Source organism: Lissotriton vulgaris, unplaced genomic scaffold (assembly GCF_964263255.1).
Source record: "Lissotriton vulgaris unplaced genomic scaffold, aLisVul1.2 SCAFFOLD_1386, whole genome shotgun sequence".
Taxonomy (NCBI): domain Eukaryota; kingdom Metazoa; phylum Chordata; class Amphibia; order Caudata; family Salamandridae; genus Lissotriton; species Lissotriton vulgaris.
Window position 1 is genome coordinate 115,242 of NW_028244137.1, and position 21,148 is coordinate 136,389.

The 21,148-nt window shown below is 48.4% G+C and overlaps 1 protein-coding gene across 1 annotated transcript in view; it reads right to left on the reverse strand.

Moving 5' to 3' along the window:
• LOC147668135 (uncharacterized) overlaps positions 1 to 20,848 on the reverse strand; it is an 83,441-nt gene extending 62,593 nt beyond the window's left edge. Inside the window, exon 1 of the mRNA XM_086948755.1 lies at positions 19,063 to 20,848. Within this exon, the coding sequence (XP_086804881.1) occupies positions 19,063 to 20,848 (1,786 nt within the window). The remainder of the gene's footprint in view (positions 1 to 19,062) is intronic.
• Between the last annotated feature and the right edge of the window lie 300 nt (positions 20,849 to 21,148).

Here is a 21,148-nt window from a genome sequence, read left to right on the forward strand (position 1 = left end):
TAACCCAAGTGTGGTAGAGAGAAAAATTGCGAAAGAAGTCAGCTTAGGGCGAGTGGCAGGGCCTTTTCATCGCCCACCTGTGGCGGATTTCATCTGTTCCCCGTTAGGAGTTGTCCCGAAGAAAGACCCAGGGGAGTTTAGGCTTATTCATAACCTGTCTGCTCCAAGGGGTTCCTCGGTGAACGAGGCCATTGACCCAGAAGTCTGTTCGGTGCGGTACGCATCGTTCGATGAGGCCGTGGCCATGCTGAATCGCCTGGGCCCCGGGGCGCTGATGGCGAAATCAGATATCGAGTCGGCGTTCCGGTTGCTCCCGGTACACCCGCAGGATCAGCGTTTGCTAGGTTTTGCATTCCAAGGGAGTTATTACATGGATAAATGCATGCCTATGGGTTGCTCCATTTCTTGTGCCTATTTTGAAATGTTCAGTTGTTTTTTAGAGTGGGCATTCACCGAGGCCACAGGGCATAGGCATGTTATGCATTATCTCGATGACTTCCTGTTCTTGGGAGCAGCCGGCGATACGAAATGTGCACAGGCGCTGCACGACTTCTGCATCCTCATGAGGGAGTTTGGAGTCCCATTGGCACCAGGTAAGACGGTTGGACCATCTACTTCACTGGAGTTTCTGGGAATTGAGCTCGATTCTGTGGAGGGATGTTTCCGTTTGCCGATGGGAAAGGTGGCCAAGTTTAGGGCTTCCTTGAAGCTCTGCCTTGGTAAGGAGAAAGTGACCCTGCACCAGTTGCAACAAACAGTGGGTCAGCTTAACTTTGCCTTGAGAGTGATACCAATGGCCCGCCCCTTCTCACGCTGTATTGCACAAGCTATGGTTGGTCTCAAAGAAGGACACCACCGTATGAGACTGTCTGCAGAGGTTCGCCAGGATATGCGCATTTGGTTGGCATTTCTGGCGGACTTCAACGGTCGAGTAGTGTGGAACAAGCCGCCAGCGTCTTCGGATGAGCTAGGTTTGTGGACTGACTCGGCGGGGAGCGTGGGATTTGGCGCCATTTTTGGTAATCGATGGTCGGCGCAAACATGGCCGGCGTGGTGGCACTCCAGCGGTCTCACAAGCAACATTGGGTTCCTGGAGCTATTCCCCATTTTTGTTGCTCTGATGGCATGGCCAGACGATTTCAGAGACCGCTCAGTGGTGTTTTGGTCTGATAATATGACTGTTGTCGAATGCATTAACCAACAGGCAGCACGCTGCAAATGGATCTTGAGATTGTTGAAAGAAGTTGTGCTGCTTTGCATGAGACTGAATGTACAGTTCAGGGCGAAACATGTGCCGGGTGTACTGAATCATGCAGCTGATGCACTCTCTCGTTCACATATGCAGGCGTTCAGGGGTTATCTACCTACAGCGGACCTAGTGGCGGCACCATTCCCCGAAGCACTTTGGCTAATCGGTGCCCCGGATTACAAGACCTCGTGGCAGCAAGCTTAGCCCCCAGGACGAGGAAGGCATACGAAGGAGCGTTTCGTTCCTATTACACATTTTTGGGTCCGACAGGGAATCAGAACTGGGGTCAGGAGGAATCCTTCCTGGGGTTCCTGGTAGCACTGCACAGAGAAGGCCGATCAGCGACAACGGCCAATATGCATAGGGCGGCCATTTCATTCATGGCGCAGGTGCATGGCATAAAAGACCCAACGGGTTCCTTTTTAGTGAAAAATGCCCTTTGCGGCTGGCAGCGCCTCGAGGGTCGCAAGCAAGATGAAAGGCGCCCGATTGGCTTAGATAGGTTGTCCCTACTCATGGCGAAACTAGACGAGACATGCTCCTCCCAATTCGAAGCAGTTCTGTTCCGGGCAGCTTTCGCATTAGCGTTCCATGGGGCTATGCGGGTGAGCGAACTGGTCGCAAGGAATAAGAAAGACGTTGAGGGAGGCTTGTGCAGGGATCACGTCCAAATTAGGGGTGATTCGATGGTGGTCACGATAGCCAGGTCCAAGACCGACCAAGGGGCTATGGGAAATAGTGTTGTTGTGCAGCGCGCGCAAGGGTCCCCCACGTGCCCGATAATGTGTATAGAGGAATACTTGGCACTAAGGGCGGCTACATGGGGGGGAGTTTGCTGAGGCACAAGGATGGCACCCCACTGACGAGTTTTCAGTTCCAGAGGGTGCTAGCACTGACAATCGCTGCTGCGGGCATGGACCCGTGCGATTTTGGGACCCACTCCTTTAGGATAGGGGCTGCTACTGAGGCTACAGCCAGGGGTCAGAGTGCGGATGAAGTGAAACAGTTGGGACGATGGTCCTCGAATTGCTTCAAAAGGTGTGTGCGATTGCACATGTTGTAAAGATCAATTGACATGCACTCACGCTTCTTGTCTTTTGTTTTAATTACAGTTTCGCGAGCCTGTCACGCGGGTCGGAATTTGCAGTCGACCCAGTACCAAGAGACCAGCGGTCATGGATCACCGTCTAGAGAGAGAGTGGTATGGGTCGTGGGCCACTCATACGTGAGGCGCGCCATGGACGTATTCAAAGCAGGTGACGCGACTCACGCAGCTGGGGAATACGGGTACAGAGTGGCCTTCCATGGGAAGGGCGGGCTCTGTTTTGACCAATTCGAGTCATTTGTTGAGGGTCTCTTAGGGCGGCAAAGGTCACCGCCATCTGTAGTCATAGTACACCTGGGGGGCAATGACTTGGTGACACTGGGTAGACGAGTGTTGTTTGAACAAGTTTTGTCTGCTGTTAGCTGGTTGGCGAAAAGAATCCCGGGGTGCACGATTGCCTGGTCCCACATGATTCCCAGGAAGGTATGGCGGGGGGGCCTTTCGGTGTCAGCACTGAACCATTCGGTGAAGAGGGTTAACAATAAAATTGGTAGATTGTTTCGCTCTTCGCAGTTGCATAGCATTCCTCATGGGTGTATTCGGGGTGATCACATGTATCTGAATGATGGGGTTCACCTGTCCCGGGAGGGGAATGATTTACTCATAGGAGACTTCATAGCATGGCTAAGGGGTTTGAGGAAGCATGACCTTTAGGAGGAGTAGGGGGGGCCGGATAGTTGGTCAACTATCATGATCGGTGAGCAGTAATTTCAAGGTCCCTAGAGGGGGGCGCCACCCAGAATGGATGGGAGCGCCCGGGGGGAGGCGGCCATTGGCCCCTCCCACGCGGAGGCGGCACCCACTAAGGATGGGTCGCCTAAGGGGAGACGGCCATAGGCCCCTCCCAGGGGAGGAGGCGGCTATATGCCCCTCCTACTAATTTCCCGGGGGCCGGATATCCGCGACGGCGGATAGAGAGTGTGGGGATGGGGGGGGAGTCCACGCTGTCCTTCCTACAGATACCTCACACGGGAACTCGGACGACCTTTAAGATGGCGTCGAGTGGAAAGGGGGCCCCCACCACGACAAGGGAAGTTACAGTTGGCAATGAGGGTAGAGTCCTCTGCGCATGCGCCACTCACACCGTGAGGGCGAGAGTTTTGGTAGTAGGGATCTGACACCGGTTAAGACCTTGCCGTTGGCCCTTAATGCTAGGATGTACAATTTTAATTTAGAATGTATGCATTTGCAGGATGTTAGACTCGGCTAGGAAACCTTTGTATTAGAGATCTGTTAAGGTTAGCCAAAGAACATGTCTTCATCGAAATGTAATAAATGTAAAATTGTACATGATTATGAAACTTTTATTTAATGTTTTAAATTTTGTTTCATATTTTGATAAATACGGCCGGGAGGGTGACTCCCTCCCGCCTTCCAAAAGTTCAAGCCTGCGTCCGACTTCCCATCCTTGGGGATTGTGTTGGGAGGGGGTGACGGGCATCCCGGCCAAATGGAAAGGGGCGACCACTCGGTCCCCCCGAACGTATGGTTGGGTGCCCCGATCCTCCCGGGAAACCATTTTGGGCGGGGGGCGTGTCTCGGCTGGTATGCCCGAAGCGGCGTAGCCGGGGCGCGCCTTTTCCCGCCCAGGAATGGTTGTCCTAGACACCTACACCGATGACCACGCCCAGTAGGCGTACCGGAGGAGGGTACACGCCCTCCCGCAGAAGAATAAATAGAGCGGGAATCCGAAGAAGCGTCCTCTTGTTCCTGTGCTCTGAAGGCTGCACCCACTCGTTGCTCGTGAGCCCTCGACGGAACAAGCAGCAATTTTGACCCACCCACCAGCCCCTTATGGCAATGTTTGTTTTGTAATAAAGTTTGGCTGAGTTAGGCCCTTTTTTCCTTTGTAGAAAAGTAAAGGAATGTTTAGGTTGAGAATGTGACTTCTGTCTGTAGGATACTGTTTTTTCTTTTTAGGAGTAAACAGTCTTGATACAATTAGGCATGCTGAATTTTTTCCTTCCTTAGTAGGTGAACAACTGTCGTATTTATTTTTTGGTCGGGCGGTAAGGTCATGATCGGTGAGCAGTAATTTCAAGGTCCCTAGAGGGGGGCGCCACCCAGAATGGATGGGAGCGCCCGGGGGGAGGCAGCCATTGGCCCCTCCCATGGGGAGGCGGCACCCACTAAGGATGGGTCGCCTAACGGGAGACGGCCATAGGCCCCTCCCAGGGGAGGAGGTGGCTATATGCCCCTCCTACTAATTTCCCGGGGGCCGGATATCCGCGACGGCGGATAGAGAGTGTGGGGATGGGGGGGGGGGGAGTCCACGCTGTCCTTCCTACAGATACCTCACACGGGAACTCGGACGACCTTTAAGATGGCGTCGAGTGGAAAGGGGGCCCCCACCATTACAAGGGAAGTTACAGTTGGCAATGAGGGTAGAGTCCTCTGCGCATGCGCCACTCACAGCGTGAGGGCGAGAGTTTTGGTAGTAGGGATCTGACACCGGTTAAGACCTTGCCGTTGGCCCTTAATGCTAGGATGTACAATTTTAATTTAGAATGTATGCATTTGCAGGATGTTAGACTCGGCTAGGAAACCTTTGTATTAGAGATCTGTTAAGGTTAGCCAAAGAACATGTCTTCATCGAAATGTAATAAATGTAAAATTGTACATGATTATGAAACTTTTATTTAATGTTTTAAATTTTGTTTCATATTTTAATAAATACGGCCGGGAGGGTGACTCCCTCCCGCCTTCCAAAAGTTCAAGCCTGCGTCCGACTTCCCATCCTTGGGGATTGTGTTGGGAGGGGGTGACGGGCATCCCGGCCATACAGAGCTCGTGCTCCCAGAGCGCTCTAATGCCTTTGGGTCGAGTTTACATTATACATAAAAAACACAGAAGCACACAGGCTAGGAGTGGAGATTGGGCAGAAGCACTCTTTGCTTTAAGGTGAGATGAGCTGGGATGTAGTCGGTGAGCATGAATATTTCACAGGGGCAGTTTTGCATTGGAATGACATGGTACTGGTAACTTTGAGTCGTGGGCGAGCTCATGCTGTGTGCTGAAAAGGCAATGCTTACAATAGCCCAGTGTGATGGACAAGGTTTCTCCAGGCTGATAACTCTGCCCGATCCTCTGTGAAACATGACCCCGGCATTTTCTCTTGCCCGCTCTGCTCCAGTGTCTCCAAGTCTTCACAGTGCTAATAAATCAAGTGCATGTGAAAGCTCCTTTCACTAAAAATTTGTTTCAAGGCTCGGTTTCTTGGCACGAGGTATCTGCATTTGCATTTGTTCAGCTACACTGAAATAAAAATAAATCTACTACTAATCCAGACAGACCAGCTGGTTACTTCCTGGCTCGCCACTAACCTCGTGGTCATCAATGAACAAGTACAGATCAGGTTTCCGGCGAGGGCTCTCCGAACGTACAATAATTAATGGTGATTATTTGAAGTGCTATGAAAAACAAGTGATTATTCAAACGGCCGTCACACACCATGCCTTAAACCTGATATTGGAAGGTATTCGCATATCTTTCATACGAGGTACATCAAATGTTACTTTAAACATTATTGACATTCGAAATACAACTGCTGCTGTTGTGATTATGATATGTGTGTCCGCCCCAGGACACCGTATAGTTAGCGCGCAGCAGTTAGCTGCACACGTTAATCTAAGAAATCGTCGTTCCCGTAGTCGAACAGACAGCTCCTGGAAATGGGACGTTTTCGAATGAAATTACTTATCGAATTAATCAGTGATATGGGCAGGGTGGAAATATTTACTCTTCTAATTTTTATTGTGTTCATGAACTATAAATAGTTCACATTAAAAATGCCAGGTTTGTAAGAAACATGCCATAAGGAATTACTGTTTTAATGCCGATCTCTGTTGTTGGGAAACCGTACGCCTACTATTATCTTATGGTGGTCTCTTTTCCCAAGCTTCAGCCAGCCGGGGTCTTTTCATGCTAGTCATCCCAGAAACAGACAGGGAGAAAACAGAAGAAAGATACAGAGGTCAAGATAAAAAGAAAGAAAAAACAAAGAGGTGGGGGTTCAGAGTGCAGCAAAGAAGGATGAGAAAACATGAGAAGGAGAGCGAAGGAGAGAAAAGTCGTCGCCGAAAGAAGCTTTTAGGGGCGGGACTGCAGATCCCTTTGAAGCACTGCCTCGTAGCCGTGAACAGGGATGTAATTAGGGGGGAGGAGGGGGGAGGAGAAGTGGAGAAGTGAGGCCGAGCAACAGATGGCTTTGAAGTGGACGCGCTCGAGGCAGGCGGATGGAAAGCGTGTGCAGCAGGGGGCGGAGCGGATCCCTATGAAGTGGTTAGAGTTGCATCGGGAAAGCTAAACCAGCAGGCGGATGCGCGTTCACGATCACATGCACTTGTAGAAATCCGCCAGCTGGTTTACCTTTTTTGATGCAACCCTAAAATTCTCCCCTATCCATTCCTTGCGGAATAGGATAGGCGAGACCTAAAAACAATTAATGCAATGCTATAGAACAAAAAATTATCCCGAACTGTGGTATCAACACATTGTGTGATCATATCAGTTCTTAAAAAATGGACAGCAGCTAGCTGGCTAGCCTAAAACATACCTGGCATGCAACAGCATGACACACCCAATCTAATGTTTGAACAGGAGGGAAAAAAAATGTGCGTAGACTGATGGCAACAAACTGTTTACCTTGGACTTCTGTTCATTTTATACTAGTATGCCCAAATATGAGGGGATTGCCGCCATACAGCATTTTTTGGATATCGGATATGCCCCTTTACTTGGGCATTCTGAAATGCTAACAGATTTGATCACTGGTGTTTTGGATAACAATGACTTTCTCCGGGGAGTAGTATGATTTTATAGCAAGTTGCAATAACAGCACGGCCAGATTATCTGGCACAATCTGCTTTAGGATTTCACCCGATGCACTTGGCTCTTCACAGTCTATACTTCAGGATCACAACGGTGTTCTTCTTGTTATGTCTGGTGATGGTGACTCAACAGCTGCATTTCTTATCCCTATGTCTTTGTTACAATTGTGTAAGATACTTTATGTATCCTGCTGCAGCCTTAAAAAAGTCTGACGAAACACGTGCCGGCTGCTTGTCAGTAATGGATTTTACGTCTCAGACGCAAGAAAGGTGAATATTTGTGAAAACAATAAATCACGACAAACAACTCAGTACTTCTTTATTGGCCGCACGACATGGCCATTGGACTTCTCTGAGTGCTTCGGTATTCCTCTGCTGATTTGGAAGCGAGGTGTTGGCAGGATAGGCCTCATTGACTTAACAGGGGAGAGGAGATGTCACTTACCATAGTTGCAAATCACAAAGGCTCTGCATGAGCACTCTCACAAAGGAGTTATTACTGGACTTTTGGGACTCCAGACAAGCTGGACCCAGGGCAGGGAGGAAGGGGATGTCCGACAACTCATGGCCATGGGCATGGAAGTCTCTGGAAACTCCTATTTCAAAGTGGGCACCAGGTATAAATATTGGAGGCCAGACCGCAAAAGAATACATTTGGTCCCAGTGCCACCTACTGTCCCTTCTAATACTTCATGCCAGTAAAAACAACTCTCAACAAAGTCCCACAAAATTATAGTGTCAGAGACAATTTACATCACTGACATCTCGCCGGGAAAATTAACCCTCAACCAAGTTCCACAATTCTTAAGTGTAAGATGTTATCTTGCACAAATACTAAGCCTTTATGTCTACACTCGTATTCTATGTCTATATGTTGATTGTTGTGCCCATCTTAGGACAATATTGTTATCTTGTACATATACTGTTATCTCAAGTTGATGCTGCTTCCTATCCTACCTTGTGCGTATAGCAGTGACCATGCCTTTGCGATATCTACTAGTCCATGCTCAGTCAATCAATCATAGCATTTATAAAGCGCACTACATACCCATGAGGGTCTCAAGGTGCTGGGGGGGGGGGGGGGGGGAGGACGCTGCTACTGTTCGAAGAGCCAGGTCTTGAGGAGTCTCCTGAAGGTTAGAAGGTCTTCGGTCTGCCACAGGCGGATGGGGAGGTTTCACCGGCGGTCATTCTTCAGATGTGGGGGGTGGTGGCAAGGGCGCGGTCTGTGGAGTGGAGCTGGCGGGTGGGGCTGTAGAGGCTGAGTCGGCTGTTGAGGTATGCTGGTCCGGTGTTGTGGAGTGCCTTGTGTGTGGGTGAGGAGCTTGAAGGTTATCCTCTTGTTGATGCGGAGCCAGTGCAGGCCTCCAGGTGGGGTGTGATGTGGCTTCATCGAGGGATGTCGAGGATCAGGCGTGTGGAGGTGTTCTGGATGCGTTAGAGCCGTTTCAGGAGTTTGGCCGGGGCTCCTGCGTAGAGTGCATTCCCGTAGTCCAGTCTACTGCTGACAAAGGCCTGGGTAACCGTCATTCTAGTTTCAGTGGGGGATCCACTTTAAGATCCTGCGAAGCATGTGAAGGGTGTTGAAGCTGAAGAAGGAGATGGCGTTGACCTTCTTCGTCATGGAGAGGGTGGAGTTGAGGATGACCCCTAGGTTGCGTGCATGGTCGGTGGGTGTAGGGGGATGCTCCTAGTGCAATCGGCCACCAGGAGTCGTCCCAGGCTGAGGGGGTGGATCCGAGGATGAGGACCTCCATCTTGTCCGAGTTCAGCTTCAGTCGGCTGTTTCTGATCCAGTCGACAACGGCCTTCATTTCTTCTTGGAGGTTGGTTTTGGCGGTGTGTGGGTCTTTGGTGAGTGAGAGGATCAGCTGGGTGTCGTGGGCGTAGGAGATGATGTTGAGGTCGTGCCATCGTGCAACGTGGGTGAGCGGTGCCATGTGGGATGAGCCTTGTGGTACGCCGCAGATGGTCTCGGTACAGTATTAGGGAACGAGATCTGGCACCTGGTTAACAGAAACCTAGTGCACTTACAGTACAAAACTACATCATAGATCAGCAAAAAAATGGGGCAACCATGTCAAAAGAGGCACTTTCCCACACTTGCAAACTTGTGTATCCTTATTGGACATTGATAGGGTTTCAGACCAAGCACCAGGTCTCTGAAAATCACAAATGTCCACCAGGGCCAAGGCCAATTGAATGTTTTGCAGTCATTTGTCCAAGGTTTGCAGACCTCATGGGCCACAATGTGGGTCCCTTGCTCTTTTTGCCACTGGATTCAAGCTAGCCTGGCTGATGACAGATGATTATCTAGAAACTGGTCCCAGGATGCATGTTTCCGGTCCAGGGAAGACATGGCTTGGCAGTTCCGGCTGGATTGTTCCTATGAGGCACCGGGTCATACTGATTTGCATATGGCCATGTCTGAACTGGGTTGGTGGAGTGAGCTAAAGAATGAGGATGGGTTAAACCCAGATCAGTTGACAGGGGGTGAGTGTTTGATTTGCTACAACGCTCCGTCCATTATCCCCTTGGGAATCACAATGTAGAACCCAGCTTCAGTCTTAAAATCAGCAATTTTTTTTCCAATGTTAACATTAGGCAGCTCCTGTGCCAGGAAGAGACAGGATGGCACCACATCTCCTTAAGGCTTTAGTATTAATACGATGGGAGGAACAAGTCCCTTTATCCTGTAATGGTTCGAGTTGTAGCCAGCCAATCAGGGAGCTTCAGGTCGGAGGACCCAACTTTGGGTTTATGTATCCGAAATGGACGACAGGAGAAAAAGCTCCTTAATACAAACGGGTTCAATATATTTTTACATTTGGTCCTCAAGTCCAGATTCACTGACCATTTCTAGGCTAAAGATCCAGCTCGCTTTAATTTAATTGACGAGTGTCTTGATTTGAAGCCCACAAAAAAAACACACTTTTCAAATGCTCAACTTCATAAAAATAACTGATGGATTTGTATCAAATGAATCAAAGGCCCTTCCATGAGTAACGTTTGTTGTAATTTCATTCAGCCTTTTTTCTGTAGCTCTATTAATAACTTTTTCAATGGGAATTAAATGGAAAATGGCACTTGGCCGCCCGCTTGACAGACATACATAAAACTAGCCATGCTATACCCAAATAGTTGTGTGCAGATTCACTGCACTGTTCCAAAGTTATTATATGTTCATATATTTATATTACATGGGATTCAGTAATCCCTGTATAAAAGGAAGTCTCATAGAGCCAGATGTACGACTGTTATTTGCTGTCGCAAAGGGGATTTTGGCCCCTTTGCGACCGCAAAATAGGCCTGCCCAATGTACTAACCCTATTTCGTAAGCAGCTAATGAATTAGCGACTCGCAAAATGGGGTTAGCGACTCCCTATTAGGAAGGGCCTTGCCAAGAGCGTTCCTTCCTAATAGCGAGTCTAAAACCTATCTATGAATGTTGTGCGACCGCAATTGCAACACGCAGTTCACCACCCTTCTCACAAGGGTAGTAAAGCACTCGCTAACGGGAAGGAGTCCCCAAGGGACCTCTTCCTCTTTGTGAATGGATGCACAAATATTTTTTAAGGGCAGACAGTGGTCCCAGGGACTACTGCCTCCCCTTAAAAAATTAAACTGAAAATCTTCATTTTCCTTTTTTAAATGTATCCCGTTTTCCATTAAGGAAAGCAGGCTGCATTTTTTTTTAAAACTGCTTTATTGACAAGGCAGTCCAAGACATGGTGGTCTGCTGACCCCAGCAGGCCACCATCCCTGGGAGTGCCAGCCATTCCCAATGGGGTTGACCATTGCGAAAGCATCATTAATATTCATGAGGCATGCAATTTGCGACCCCACTAGGAATCGCAAACATGGGATTTGCGACTCACAATTAATCGCAATATGCGAGTCGCAAATCCCAAAGGTCGTACATCTGGCCCTAATTTCTTATCAGCAACTTGTGATGCAGCAAGTCGCTGATTAAAAAGAAAAGACATCAGAATTCGACTATTATAAGTTATTACCGTCGAGTTCTGAGGTCAATGCGGTAGGGAGGACGGTGGGAGAGTCTCCCCGACCCGCTTGACGCCAGCATAGCTGTCATGTGAGTGTCAGACACGCTTGTACTATCGTGTTTGTCTACCTGACGCCAGGAAATCAGTCTTTTAAAAATACGTTTTAATTTGTGCATTTTACATTTTATATTTGCTGTCACTTACTGGTTCAGTTCCCTTCACGCTCCTAACGCCGCACTCCTAGTACCATAAGGGGCAACAGGGGCCCATTCCAACACAGGGAAGTCTGGGCTCGATACTCCAGCCTGCCCGCCCTGTTCCGACTCGGCAATTAGTGTCGTTGAGCGGAGGGCGGACAGGTAAGAGCCAGACCTACTTCCGGTCGGAGCAGCAGTTAGCGTTCTAGGCTTTTCTTAGGAAGGGCTATTTAGCCCTCCTTCTGCTCTGAGCGCGCAGCGATCGCACGCAGGGGTGCGCCTAAGAGCGTGCCTAAAACAAGCTGAAGAGAAGCCCGTCTGCGCCCGTCCGCGATCGGGCGGGGCCAGGGGCCATGGGCTCTGTCTCAAAAGACTTAGATGCAATTATGAGACATAGTATCCGGTGCTCATCCCAGGCGCTTAAAGATCTGCAGCCAGAACCTCTGGTAGGTTGTGTCGTGCATTCTCTGTTATGCCCCGAAGGCCCATTCTCATGCCTACATTGCTGTTTTCAGGCATCTTTTACTAATCTGGATACTGGTGGTATTGCCGAGAAAACCAAGCTACCTATTAGGCCCTGTTTCCAAACATCCCCCACCAATTCTTCCACCAGCTTGAATACTGAGGAAACTCCGCCAGTGAACAGTTTAAAAAGTTTTCTTTTAAACATTCGTTCCCTACCAAAGCACCATCTTGAATTCTGAGATCTGGTTAATATCGTAAAGCCAGATATCTGTTTCCTCACAGAAACTTGGTTATAACCCCACACAGTTCCCGCCATTACGCTAGGGGTTCCGAGGGGATATAAGGTCCTTAAATTAGATCGTCCTTTCAAAACCGGGAGAGGCATTGCTATAGTATATAGAGAAGAGGGTCTGAAGATTTTTCTACTAGAACAAAGAAGTTGTCCCATGATGGAAATTATGGTCTTTAAGATCAATTCCACCTCTAGAACTCACTGGAAGGGGGCGTTAGTATACCGTCCCCCGGGGTCAAGTGCGGGCTTCTCACTCTCTCTAGTGGAATTTCTGGCTCCATATTTAAAAGTCAAAGAAGATTTTATTCTCCTTGGAGATTTTAATGTTCATGCAGACCTTCCTAGTCACCCCGATACTGCATTATTACTCTCAGATCTTACAATATTAGGGTTAGAGATTCAAAATAAGGGCCCCAGAAACATTAATGGACATACTTTGGACCTAATTTTCACCAATTGCTCTAAAATTAAATATTGGTCAACGCCTCAAGTGAGCTGGTCTGACCATCATATGGTTGAATTCCTTTTCTGTGGTCTTGCTATACCACATCAAAAATCTCTTCCCGCTATTTTGCGGAGACCGTGGCGTAATGTAACATCGGATGAATTACAGAGGGTCTGGAAGGAACCCATCATCACAGAGATAGATAATGTTGAGTCCGGCTTAACCAAGTACAATAAAGCTCTTTTGGAAGCAGTGGATTTATTGGCGCCACTGAAGCTACACAAACAGCATCCAGTATCCAAACAAGAGATATTGTATACTGAAGAACTTAGAGGGGAGAAGCAGAAGTGTAGAAAGCTCGAAAAAGCTTGGAGGAAATCACACATGGAAGCTAGTAAGAAAGAGTATACTGATGCCCTGGCCTCCTATCACAAAAACTTGAAGATGGCCAGGAGGAGCTGTCTTGCATCACAATTAGCTGAAGTAGACAACTCTTCCAGAGAACTCTATAAGATCCTACAGTCCTTCATAAAACCAGTGGCCTGTGAGAGTCCTGATGACTTTTCTCAAGCCCTGTGTGATGAAATATCGTTGTTCTTCGAGAATAAAATAGAGCTTATCTATGAGAAAATCAAATAGTCAGGGATTGTTGGGAGTAATATCGCCAGTTCCTCCCCGACATTCCCTATTTCACCTCCGCCATCCGCGTGTGGTAATATTTTATTTACCACATTTTCAGAGATTAATCTTCCTGATGCTACCTCCCTGGCCAGTCAAATTAAAACAGGATCTCCTTTAGATCTTTTGCCAGCGAAGATGGTGGGCTCTCTAGGGAATCTGCTCCTACCTGGAATTCAAACTGTGATCAATCTCTCTCTTAGAGAAGGACATGCGCCAGGTGAATGGAAGAAAGCGGTAGTGAACCCTATTCGAAAGAACGCAGCCCTGCCATGGCCAGACCTTTCCAATCTCCGTCCTATCTCCCTCCTTCCTCATATCAGCAAGATGACCGAGAAACATGTGAATACCCATCTGTCTAAGTTCATCGAGGCAGCGGGTGGTCTGGAATTCTCAATCTGGGTTCAGACCTAACCACAGCACCGAGTCGGCCCTCCTCTCCGTGACCAATACCATCAGGATGGCACAGGATAGAGGGGGCTCCATGATCTTGGTGCTGTTGGATTTGTCCGCTGCCTTTGACACGGTTTCTCATGATATTCTTCTCGGTCATCTGTGGAAGGTGGGTTAGGCGGCTCGGCTCTGGCCTGGCTTAAGAGCTTTCTCTTGGGCCAATCACAAACTGTCAGGTTGGGCTCCCATCAATCGATCTCTATAGAGCTCACTAAGGGGGTCCCTCAGGGCTCATGCCTAAGCCCCACACTCTTTAATGTGTATGTGGCCCCCCTGGCGGATATTGTGAGAGAATATGGGTTCACTCCAGTATCGTATGCTGACGATACTCAGCTTCTGTTCCCCTTCCATACCCTGACACCGGCAATTAAACACGCATTTTCCACCGGTATGAGAGCAGTAACTGATTGGATGGACTCCAATTGCCTACAATGCAATGTGGGCAAGACGGAGGTCATGCTTTTTGGAGAAGCCCCCCCTCTTGTGGTCGCCTGAGTGGTGGCCCCTGGATCTAGAATCTGCTCCTTGTCCTAAGCAGATAGTAAAAAACCTGGGGTTACGGCTTGACCAGGCGTTACTACTAAAGGAACATGTGAATCTGGTGGCGGGAACCTGTTTCAGGACCATTGGGCTCCTGAGGCGTGTGTTCCTGTTCCTGGATGACTGCTACAGGAAAACGCTGGTTCAGGCACTGGTCGTCAGTAGATTGGATTACTGCGATGGACTGCTCCTATCAGCCAACGAGGAACAATTGAGCCGTCTGCAGGTGGTCCAGAATAGTGCGGCCAGATTAGTTCTTGACGCTCCTCCCAGGTCCTCTTCACGCCCCCTTCTGCATAAACTCCATTGGCTGCCCATCCGCCAGCGGATTGAGTTTAAAGTGTGTTGTGTAATCCACAGATGTCTTCATGGATCTGGCCCTAAATATCTGGCTGAATTATTTCGGCTGTATATTCCGACCCGTTCGTTGCGCTCTAGCAACCAATTATTGCTTCAGGTCCCTCGTATTAAGAAGGCAAGACAAGGGGGTCGTGCCCTGTCCTATAAGGGCCCTACTCTGTGGAACACTTTGCCCCTCATCCTAAGACAAATTACTAACTTTTATGCCTTCAGGAAATCCCTGAAGACACATCTATTTCTGGCTGTGTAAGATCTAGGGCACTCTATGACTATGATTTCGATCTGGCATCTTGGAAGACCATAAGCGCGGAGATACCCTTTGGGGTAGATTCCTGCGCTATAGAAGAACATAAAATAAATAAAATAAATAAATAAATGCCAGCTGCAAGAGCCAGCAGCCCGGGTGAATGGCAGGTCAGGTCATGAAACATGTTAGAAATGGGGGTCTCTAGTTAGTAATCGCTGGCGCCAATGTCCAAATAGGGACCCTTCTTCCTAAGTCAGGGCAAGTGGCCTACCCCCTTTGACAACCCCTGATCAACCCTGTGATAAGGTAGCACGAGCAGTTAGGCCTATATCAGAGGCAGTGTGTGAAGCATTTATGACCATGCACAATAATATCTTTATCTAAGGTTTAACTCAATACTCTCAAAGCATTTTAACAAGCTACAATGCACGTAAACCAGTAGGGACTCAAAAAGGCAATAACGTATTCACCAGACGTGACACTGACTGAGTTCAAGGCCGGGGCCTACGCGACCCATTGCGCACCAGATACCTGCCGTTGAAAGGGGATACAGCACGCAGCTTCTCAAAAAAGCGAAGATGGTGACAGGCCGACTCCCAGCGAGCACAAGTCCTGGCTGCAGGGGTCCGTAGCATGCACCCACAATGATTCAGGCACTCAGGGACAGGCGGGCTCTCAGCAACAGCAGCACGCGTCTGCGACGGGCCAAGCTGGTGGTGGTGATGACTCATCTTGCAGCTCCGTGGTGGTCTCACAGTGGCAAGAGCTTTCGCTTAGCTACGGCGGCCCACGAGACGATAGTGACAGTCCTCAACAATGGTGACCAAGATGCAAGCACTCAGCGGCAGCAGCTCTTTCTTAGCTGCGATGGCCCCAAGGACAAATCACGATGAGGCAACGTTGGCAAAGGTGCGGGCGCTAAGCGGCAGCAGCTCTTTCTTAGCTGCGGCAGCCCACAGGACAGATCCCAATGATGCAAAGTTGGCAAAATTGCGGGCACTGAGTGTCAGCAGCTCTCTCTTAGCTGCGGTGGCCCACAGGATGAATCATGATGATACAAAGTTGGCAAAGGTGCGGGCACTCAGCTGCAGCAGCCATCTCTTAGCTACGGCAGCCCACAGGACGAAGGATGGTCTCGACCAGGCTGGCACAATGGTGGGCACTCAGCGGCTACAGTCTCTTAGCTGCAGCGGCCACACATATTCAGCAAAGGTTCCGAAGGTTCAAATTCAGGCAGGCTCTCAGCGGTGATAGCTCTCTCTTAGCTGCAGCGGCCCACACAGATTCAGTGAAGATTCCCAGTCCGTGTTCCTCACAGTAGAACTAGAGGCTCTGGATTGCTCGACGGAGGCCTCACCTGTAAGCAGAATTCCACGCACAGGAATTCCAACGGCTGACGGGGTGAAGTCTAATGTCCCTGAGACTTCGGCAGGAGGCGCTCTCCATTCAGGCCCTCTGGAAGTTTCTTCAGCATGCTTGGTGAAAGTTTCAAAAGTCCTTTCCTCTGTTATCCCGGACAGAGTTTCGTCTTGACATCCAGAAGAAAACACCTGGACAAGGTTCCAGCACAGCATTTTATACCTAAAAAGTCTTTGTTCTCTAAAGCCACAAATCACTAAATCCAGTCAGAACCAGTTTGGTGGGGTCGGGGAGCACTTGGTTTACGAGGCGACATCTTGCCCTTTCAGAATGCGGGGGTCTGCTATCAGACGCCCAGTGTGGGGGTGGAGCTATCATTCACCTTTCCAGGCACGGCCTTGCTCAGATCAAAGAGAAGTGTGGCTTACTGGTTAGAGCAGGCAGACCCTGAAGCAGAGGTCAGACCCGGGACCAGGGTTCAATTCCCGACGTGGCAGGGTCTTGAGCTCAAATGTCCACGGACTCGATAATTCTCGCTTCGGTGCCTGACCTAATCATGGGTTCATACTCTGCAACTCTGGGCATTAAGCTTGCTTAATCTCCACAACGGCCCCCTGCGGCGGGATGCCTGGCTTTCACCTTGGGGATGCCCTGTAGGGGATATCTCACAGGGAAAAGCCTGGACGGGTTCCCAAGGCAAGCGCTTAGAGACCCCTGGGTTATAAGCGCTACATAAATCCAACATACAATACAATACAATACAAAGAGTCACCCTTCCCTGAATACCGATCTCTCTCTCCAGCCAGGTCTGACCCAGCTGGCCCTGCTGTTCCAAAACCAGACGGCCACTACACATACTAGCAAATCCTACAGGAAAGCTCAGGCAAGAAAATACCGTGTTTCCAGAAGAGCCATTTTCGAACATGGGATATATAAATGGTTCTTACTAAAAGGTGTATCTCAATGTCCTGAGCATAAACATATCACACTATCAGTTTATGGGGGTCAGATAGGATTATAGAAGGTAATCGTCAGCCTGCCGATTCTGGCCAATGAGAACGGATAGCTTCACAATAGTAACAGTGAAATGAAGGGTTAACTCGCTATTAGAACATGCTACACAGACCTAGGCATTATGGTTATCCTAATTCATACAGTCATCTTTACACTGGGGACCATTCGCTCTGTGGCACTGATTAGCAGTGGCTCGGCATCCAGAGCACCTAAATCCAGCCAACATAAAAGATAGGAAGAGAAAAGATGAAGGGAGACCCACAGCAATGATGCCAGGTCTAACAAAACATAATTGAAGCAGCTGTTTAAATCAACAAATGGAACGCTGATTTTCTTTCTTCTGCTTCATTTTGCTAGTTTACTGTGACAAGCAAAGAGAACATGCTTATTTTTTTCAACTCCTTAGATAGAGGAAAGGTGGAATCGTGGAATCTTTCTGCATGTTTCTACATGTTCGGAGGTACTGCAGCTTTTTTATGACTTGTATTGAACTGCTTCTAATATTTGTGTGCAAAAAATATCCCACAGGTTTTTGATGCATTTAATTTTGCACTAGAGGCTTTATTTTTATTCTTCTTGTTTGCAAACATGTTTGCTCTTTCATATGAAAGAGCTACGCAACAAGGTTTTAAGTGGTTTGTGGGAAAGGTGATGGTGTGAACATGTATTATATGAGATAAAGTACCACCTGGCGCACATTATAAGATTACTGCGAGTCACCTCGGAGTCCAATAACCTTATAAAGTAACTCTGCCTTCGGCCTCGTTCCTCTATATAGTAATGGAACTCCTCGGTGACAAGCAATATCCTTATAATGTGTGGCCGGAGTTACTTTATCCCTAATATATTTTCACTGAATAAGGTTAAAGTCAAATTATAGTTGGTTTTGTTATAACACCTTAATGGATCTTTAAAAAAATAAAAAAATAAATTCTTAAAAAACAAGGGTAAAGTGCATTTATAGTTGAAACATAAAACTGATCAAACCACTGCAATATGCAAGTTATAGTTAGAACCACAATACATAACTCGCACTACGGGTGTGCAAACCCTAACTCAGCATGTTACGTGTGATGATGCGATGACATTTTACATAGTTAAAGAGTTTACTAAAGGCAGGATGCTGCTGTAGGGAGACCATGGCTACTTTTATCTTCCCTTAAAACCATTAATAGCACACTTGGGACTGAGCTAGAATTCGGGTGGGTGAACTCACAAGTCACATACAACAAATCACGTGGTGTATCTGTCTTTCACAACGAGGCCGTGTGCACTCTTGGAGAACCCTGCAGGGGCAAGAACATCCCTGGTCGGCCCTGCTGTTGAAGCTGAATACTGACTAGGATTTTTATATCAGGAACTGGAGACGACTGCGTCTTACCCAATGTAACTGTGCAACTGGAAACACAGTTCCCTCTCTAGACTGTGCATGTCGGCTATTCTCAATGAACACCACATCACTTTTATCCGACTATTACGTGTGAGTCTGGCCAGTAATTTCTCCCATGAATTGCGCTATTTCCAGTACCTCAGCTGGAATAGGGACGGTCAAGGAAGGACGAGAGCTACTGTCCTATTTGTCTCATGCAGAGTCCCATAACCAGGCCTGTTTCTGCACAGGAAGGATGCAGTCCTGTGTGGAAACAGAGAAGAGTGCAGGGGCACATCTGCACCCTGTGTACACTGGGGGTCAGTATCGCTCAGTGGGTTCACCCAACAGCAAATGATCCCCTCAGAGACTTTCTAAAACCTGCTAATATGCATTCTAAAGAGGTTACATGTGTTAGTATGCACTCCGCGTGTCCATGTATAGCGAAACACATACCTGGGGTGACTTTGGACAGCAATAAATATGACTGTGTTGGTCCTGTCTCCATTGAGTCTGAGGGGGCGTCTTCATCTGCAGTATTTGTATCCAGTTCTACGCATGATGGGGGCACAGGCTGATCCTGCTCTTCAGGACAGAGCAGTTCTGCCTTGCTGTTCTGATGTTGATGCTGTGATTCAGGATGCAGTGGTTCGAGTATGTAGCTCTGATCTGAGCCCTGTGCATCAGTACAGGCTGGTTCTAGCTTGTAGTTCAGATTTGAATCCTGCTCCTCGGTGTGCAGTTCCACTGTTTTGTTCTGATCTGTTTTTTGTGCTTCAGGAAGCACTGATTCTCTCTCTCGATCCAGTGCAGCAGTGTGCAGTGATTCCACCGTGTTGTTCTGATCTGAACCTGGTGCATCTGCACAGGTCTGATCTAGCTTCTCCTTCTGCTCTGGTTCCTGTGCTTCAGGGCGCATAGATTCTAGCTCGTAGTTCACGTTTGGATCCTGTGCATAAGGAAGTTCCTGCTTCAAGCATAAGTGCTGCTGTAGGCGCTGAGTTTGTTGTGACACCAACTCATGAAAGGACAATAGCTCAGACTCTAAGTGTTCATCTGATGACATCCCATCAGGTGACACGGGTTGTAGGGTGCGGTTCTCCTGGGGATCTTGGAAATAAAAACATATCAATTCTTCCTCCAAGGGATCCTCAGGTTCCGTCCCATCTGGCAGCGTGGGTTGTATACGGGGGTTTTGCTGTGGTTCGAGTCCTTCAGGAAATAGCGGGTGTGGGTAGAGGTTCTGTTGCTGGTCCCAGCTATTAGTAGACAATGGGGATGCTTCTTGCTTCAGGGGCGCTTCTGGTTCCCTCTCTTCTGTGAACGCTGACTGTACCCTCTGGTCTTGCTCTGGTGCCTGGCCAACAACAAATTGTGAGGGAAGACACAGGCTTGCCTCCAGTGATCTGCCTGGAGGATCTGTCTGAGGGCATATGGATAAAGTACAATCCAGCTGTAGTCCATTTCTATCTGGAAACCCAGGTTGCATGCACTGGTCTCGTTGCGACTCGTGTACATCTGGAAACCCAGGCTGCATGCACTCTTCCTGCTGCGACTCATGTACATCTGGAAACCGAGGCTGCTTGCGTTGGTCTCGCTTCGACTCGTGTACATCTGGAAAACCAGGTTGCAAGCACTGGTCTCGCTTCGACTCGTGTACATCTGGAAACCCAGGTTGCAAGCACTGGTCCTGCTGTGGGTCACATCGATGTAGAAGCATTGGCTGTAGACAAAGGTTTGGCTCCTCTGGACGCCCTTGAATATTGGTTGGAGAAGAGAGCGTACACTCCTGCTTTAGTGCATGCCCATCATAGCACACTGTCTGAAGACACAAGCTCGGTTCCACTGGCCTGTCCAGTTGAGGTGTCGCCGGAGACTGGCTAACAGCACAATCTCTAATGCTCGCTGGACAAACCACCTCCAAAGACACTCCACCATTATCTAGGTAACCTTGATCCTTTTCTATCCAGATTTTCTTAATCATCCCAGCAACTCTAGAAGGTACGTCCTCCACAGTATTCATCAAGTTATCCAGTTTGGCTTCCAACTCCTCCAGCATGGATAAAAGGATAATGTGGGGCAGGTCCTCCAAAAGCGGTTCCAGGTCCATGTCCCTCTGAGCATCATTTTGGGATCCTGAAGTGGAGACGTTATGGAGAGGTAAAGATGGGACTGTGGCTCTTACGGATTCACGTGAACACTGCGTTGTCACTTTCTTTCCTGGAGCCCGTCTTCTCCCCATTCTGGTACTTTGATTTTCAAGTCTCAAGTGTCTGCAGAGAGAAGGAAAAGAGAAAACACAACACGTTATCACAGGACAGTTAGGTCAAAATATTCCTTCCCGTCTCACCAAGCCCGGTGTGATCAGAGAACATCGCTCATGTCTAAAACCACCCAAAAATGCAATCATTAGATTTTCACAATGCCCATAACCTAGTCCATGCATTAAGAAAGAAACTGATTTGAAATGTGTTTCCAGCACAATAAGCTTGATTTCGATCTTGGCAGTATGGTTTAGCCATCTCTGTTTCAACTTGCATGC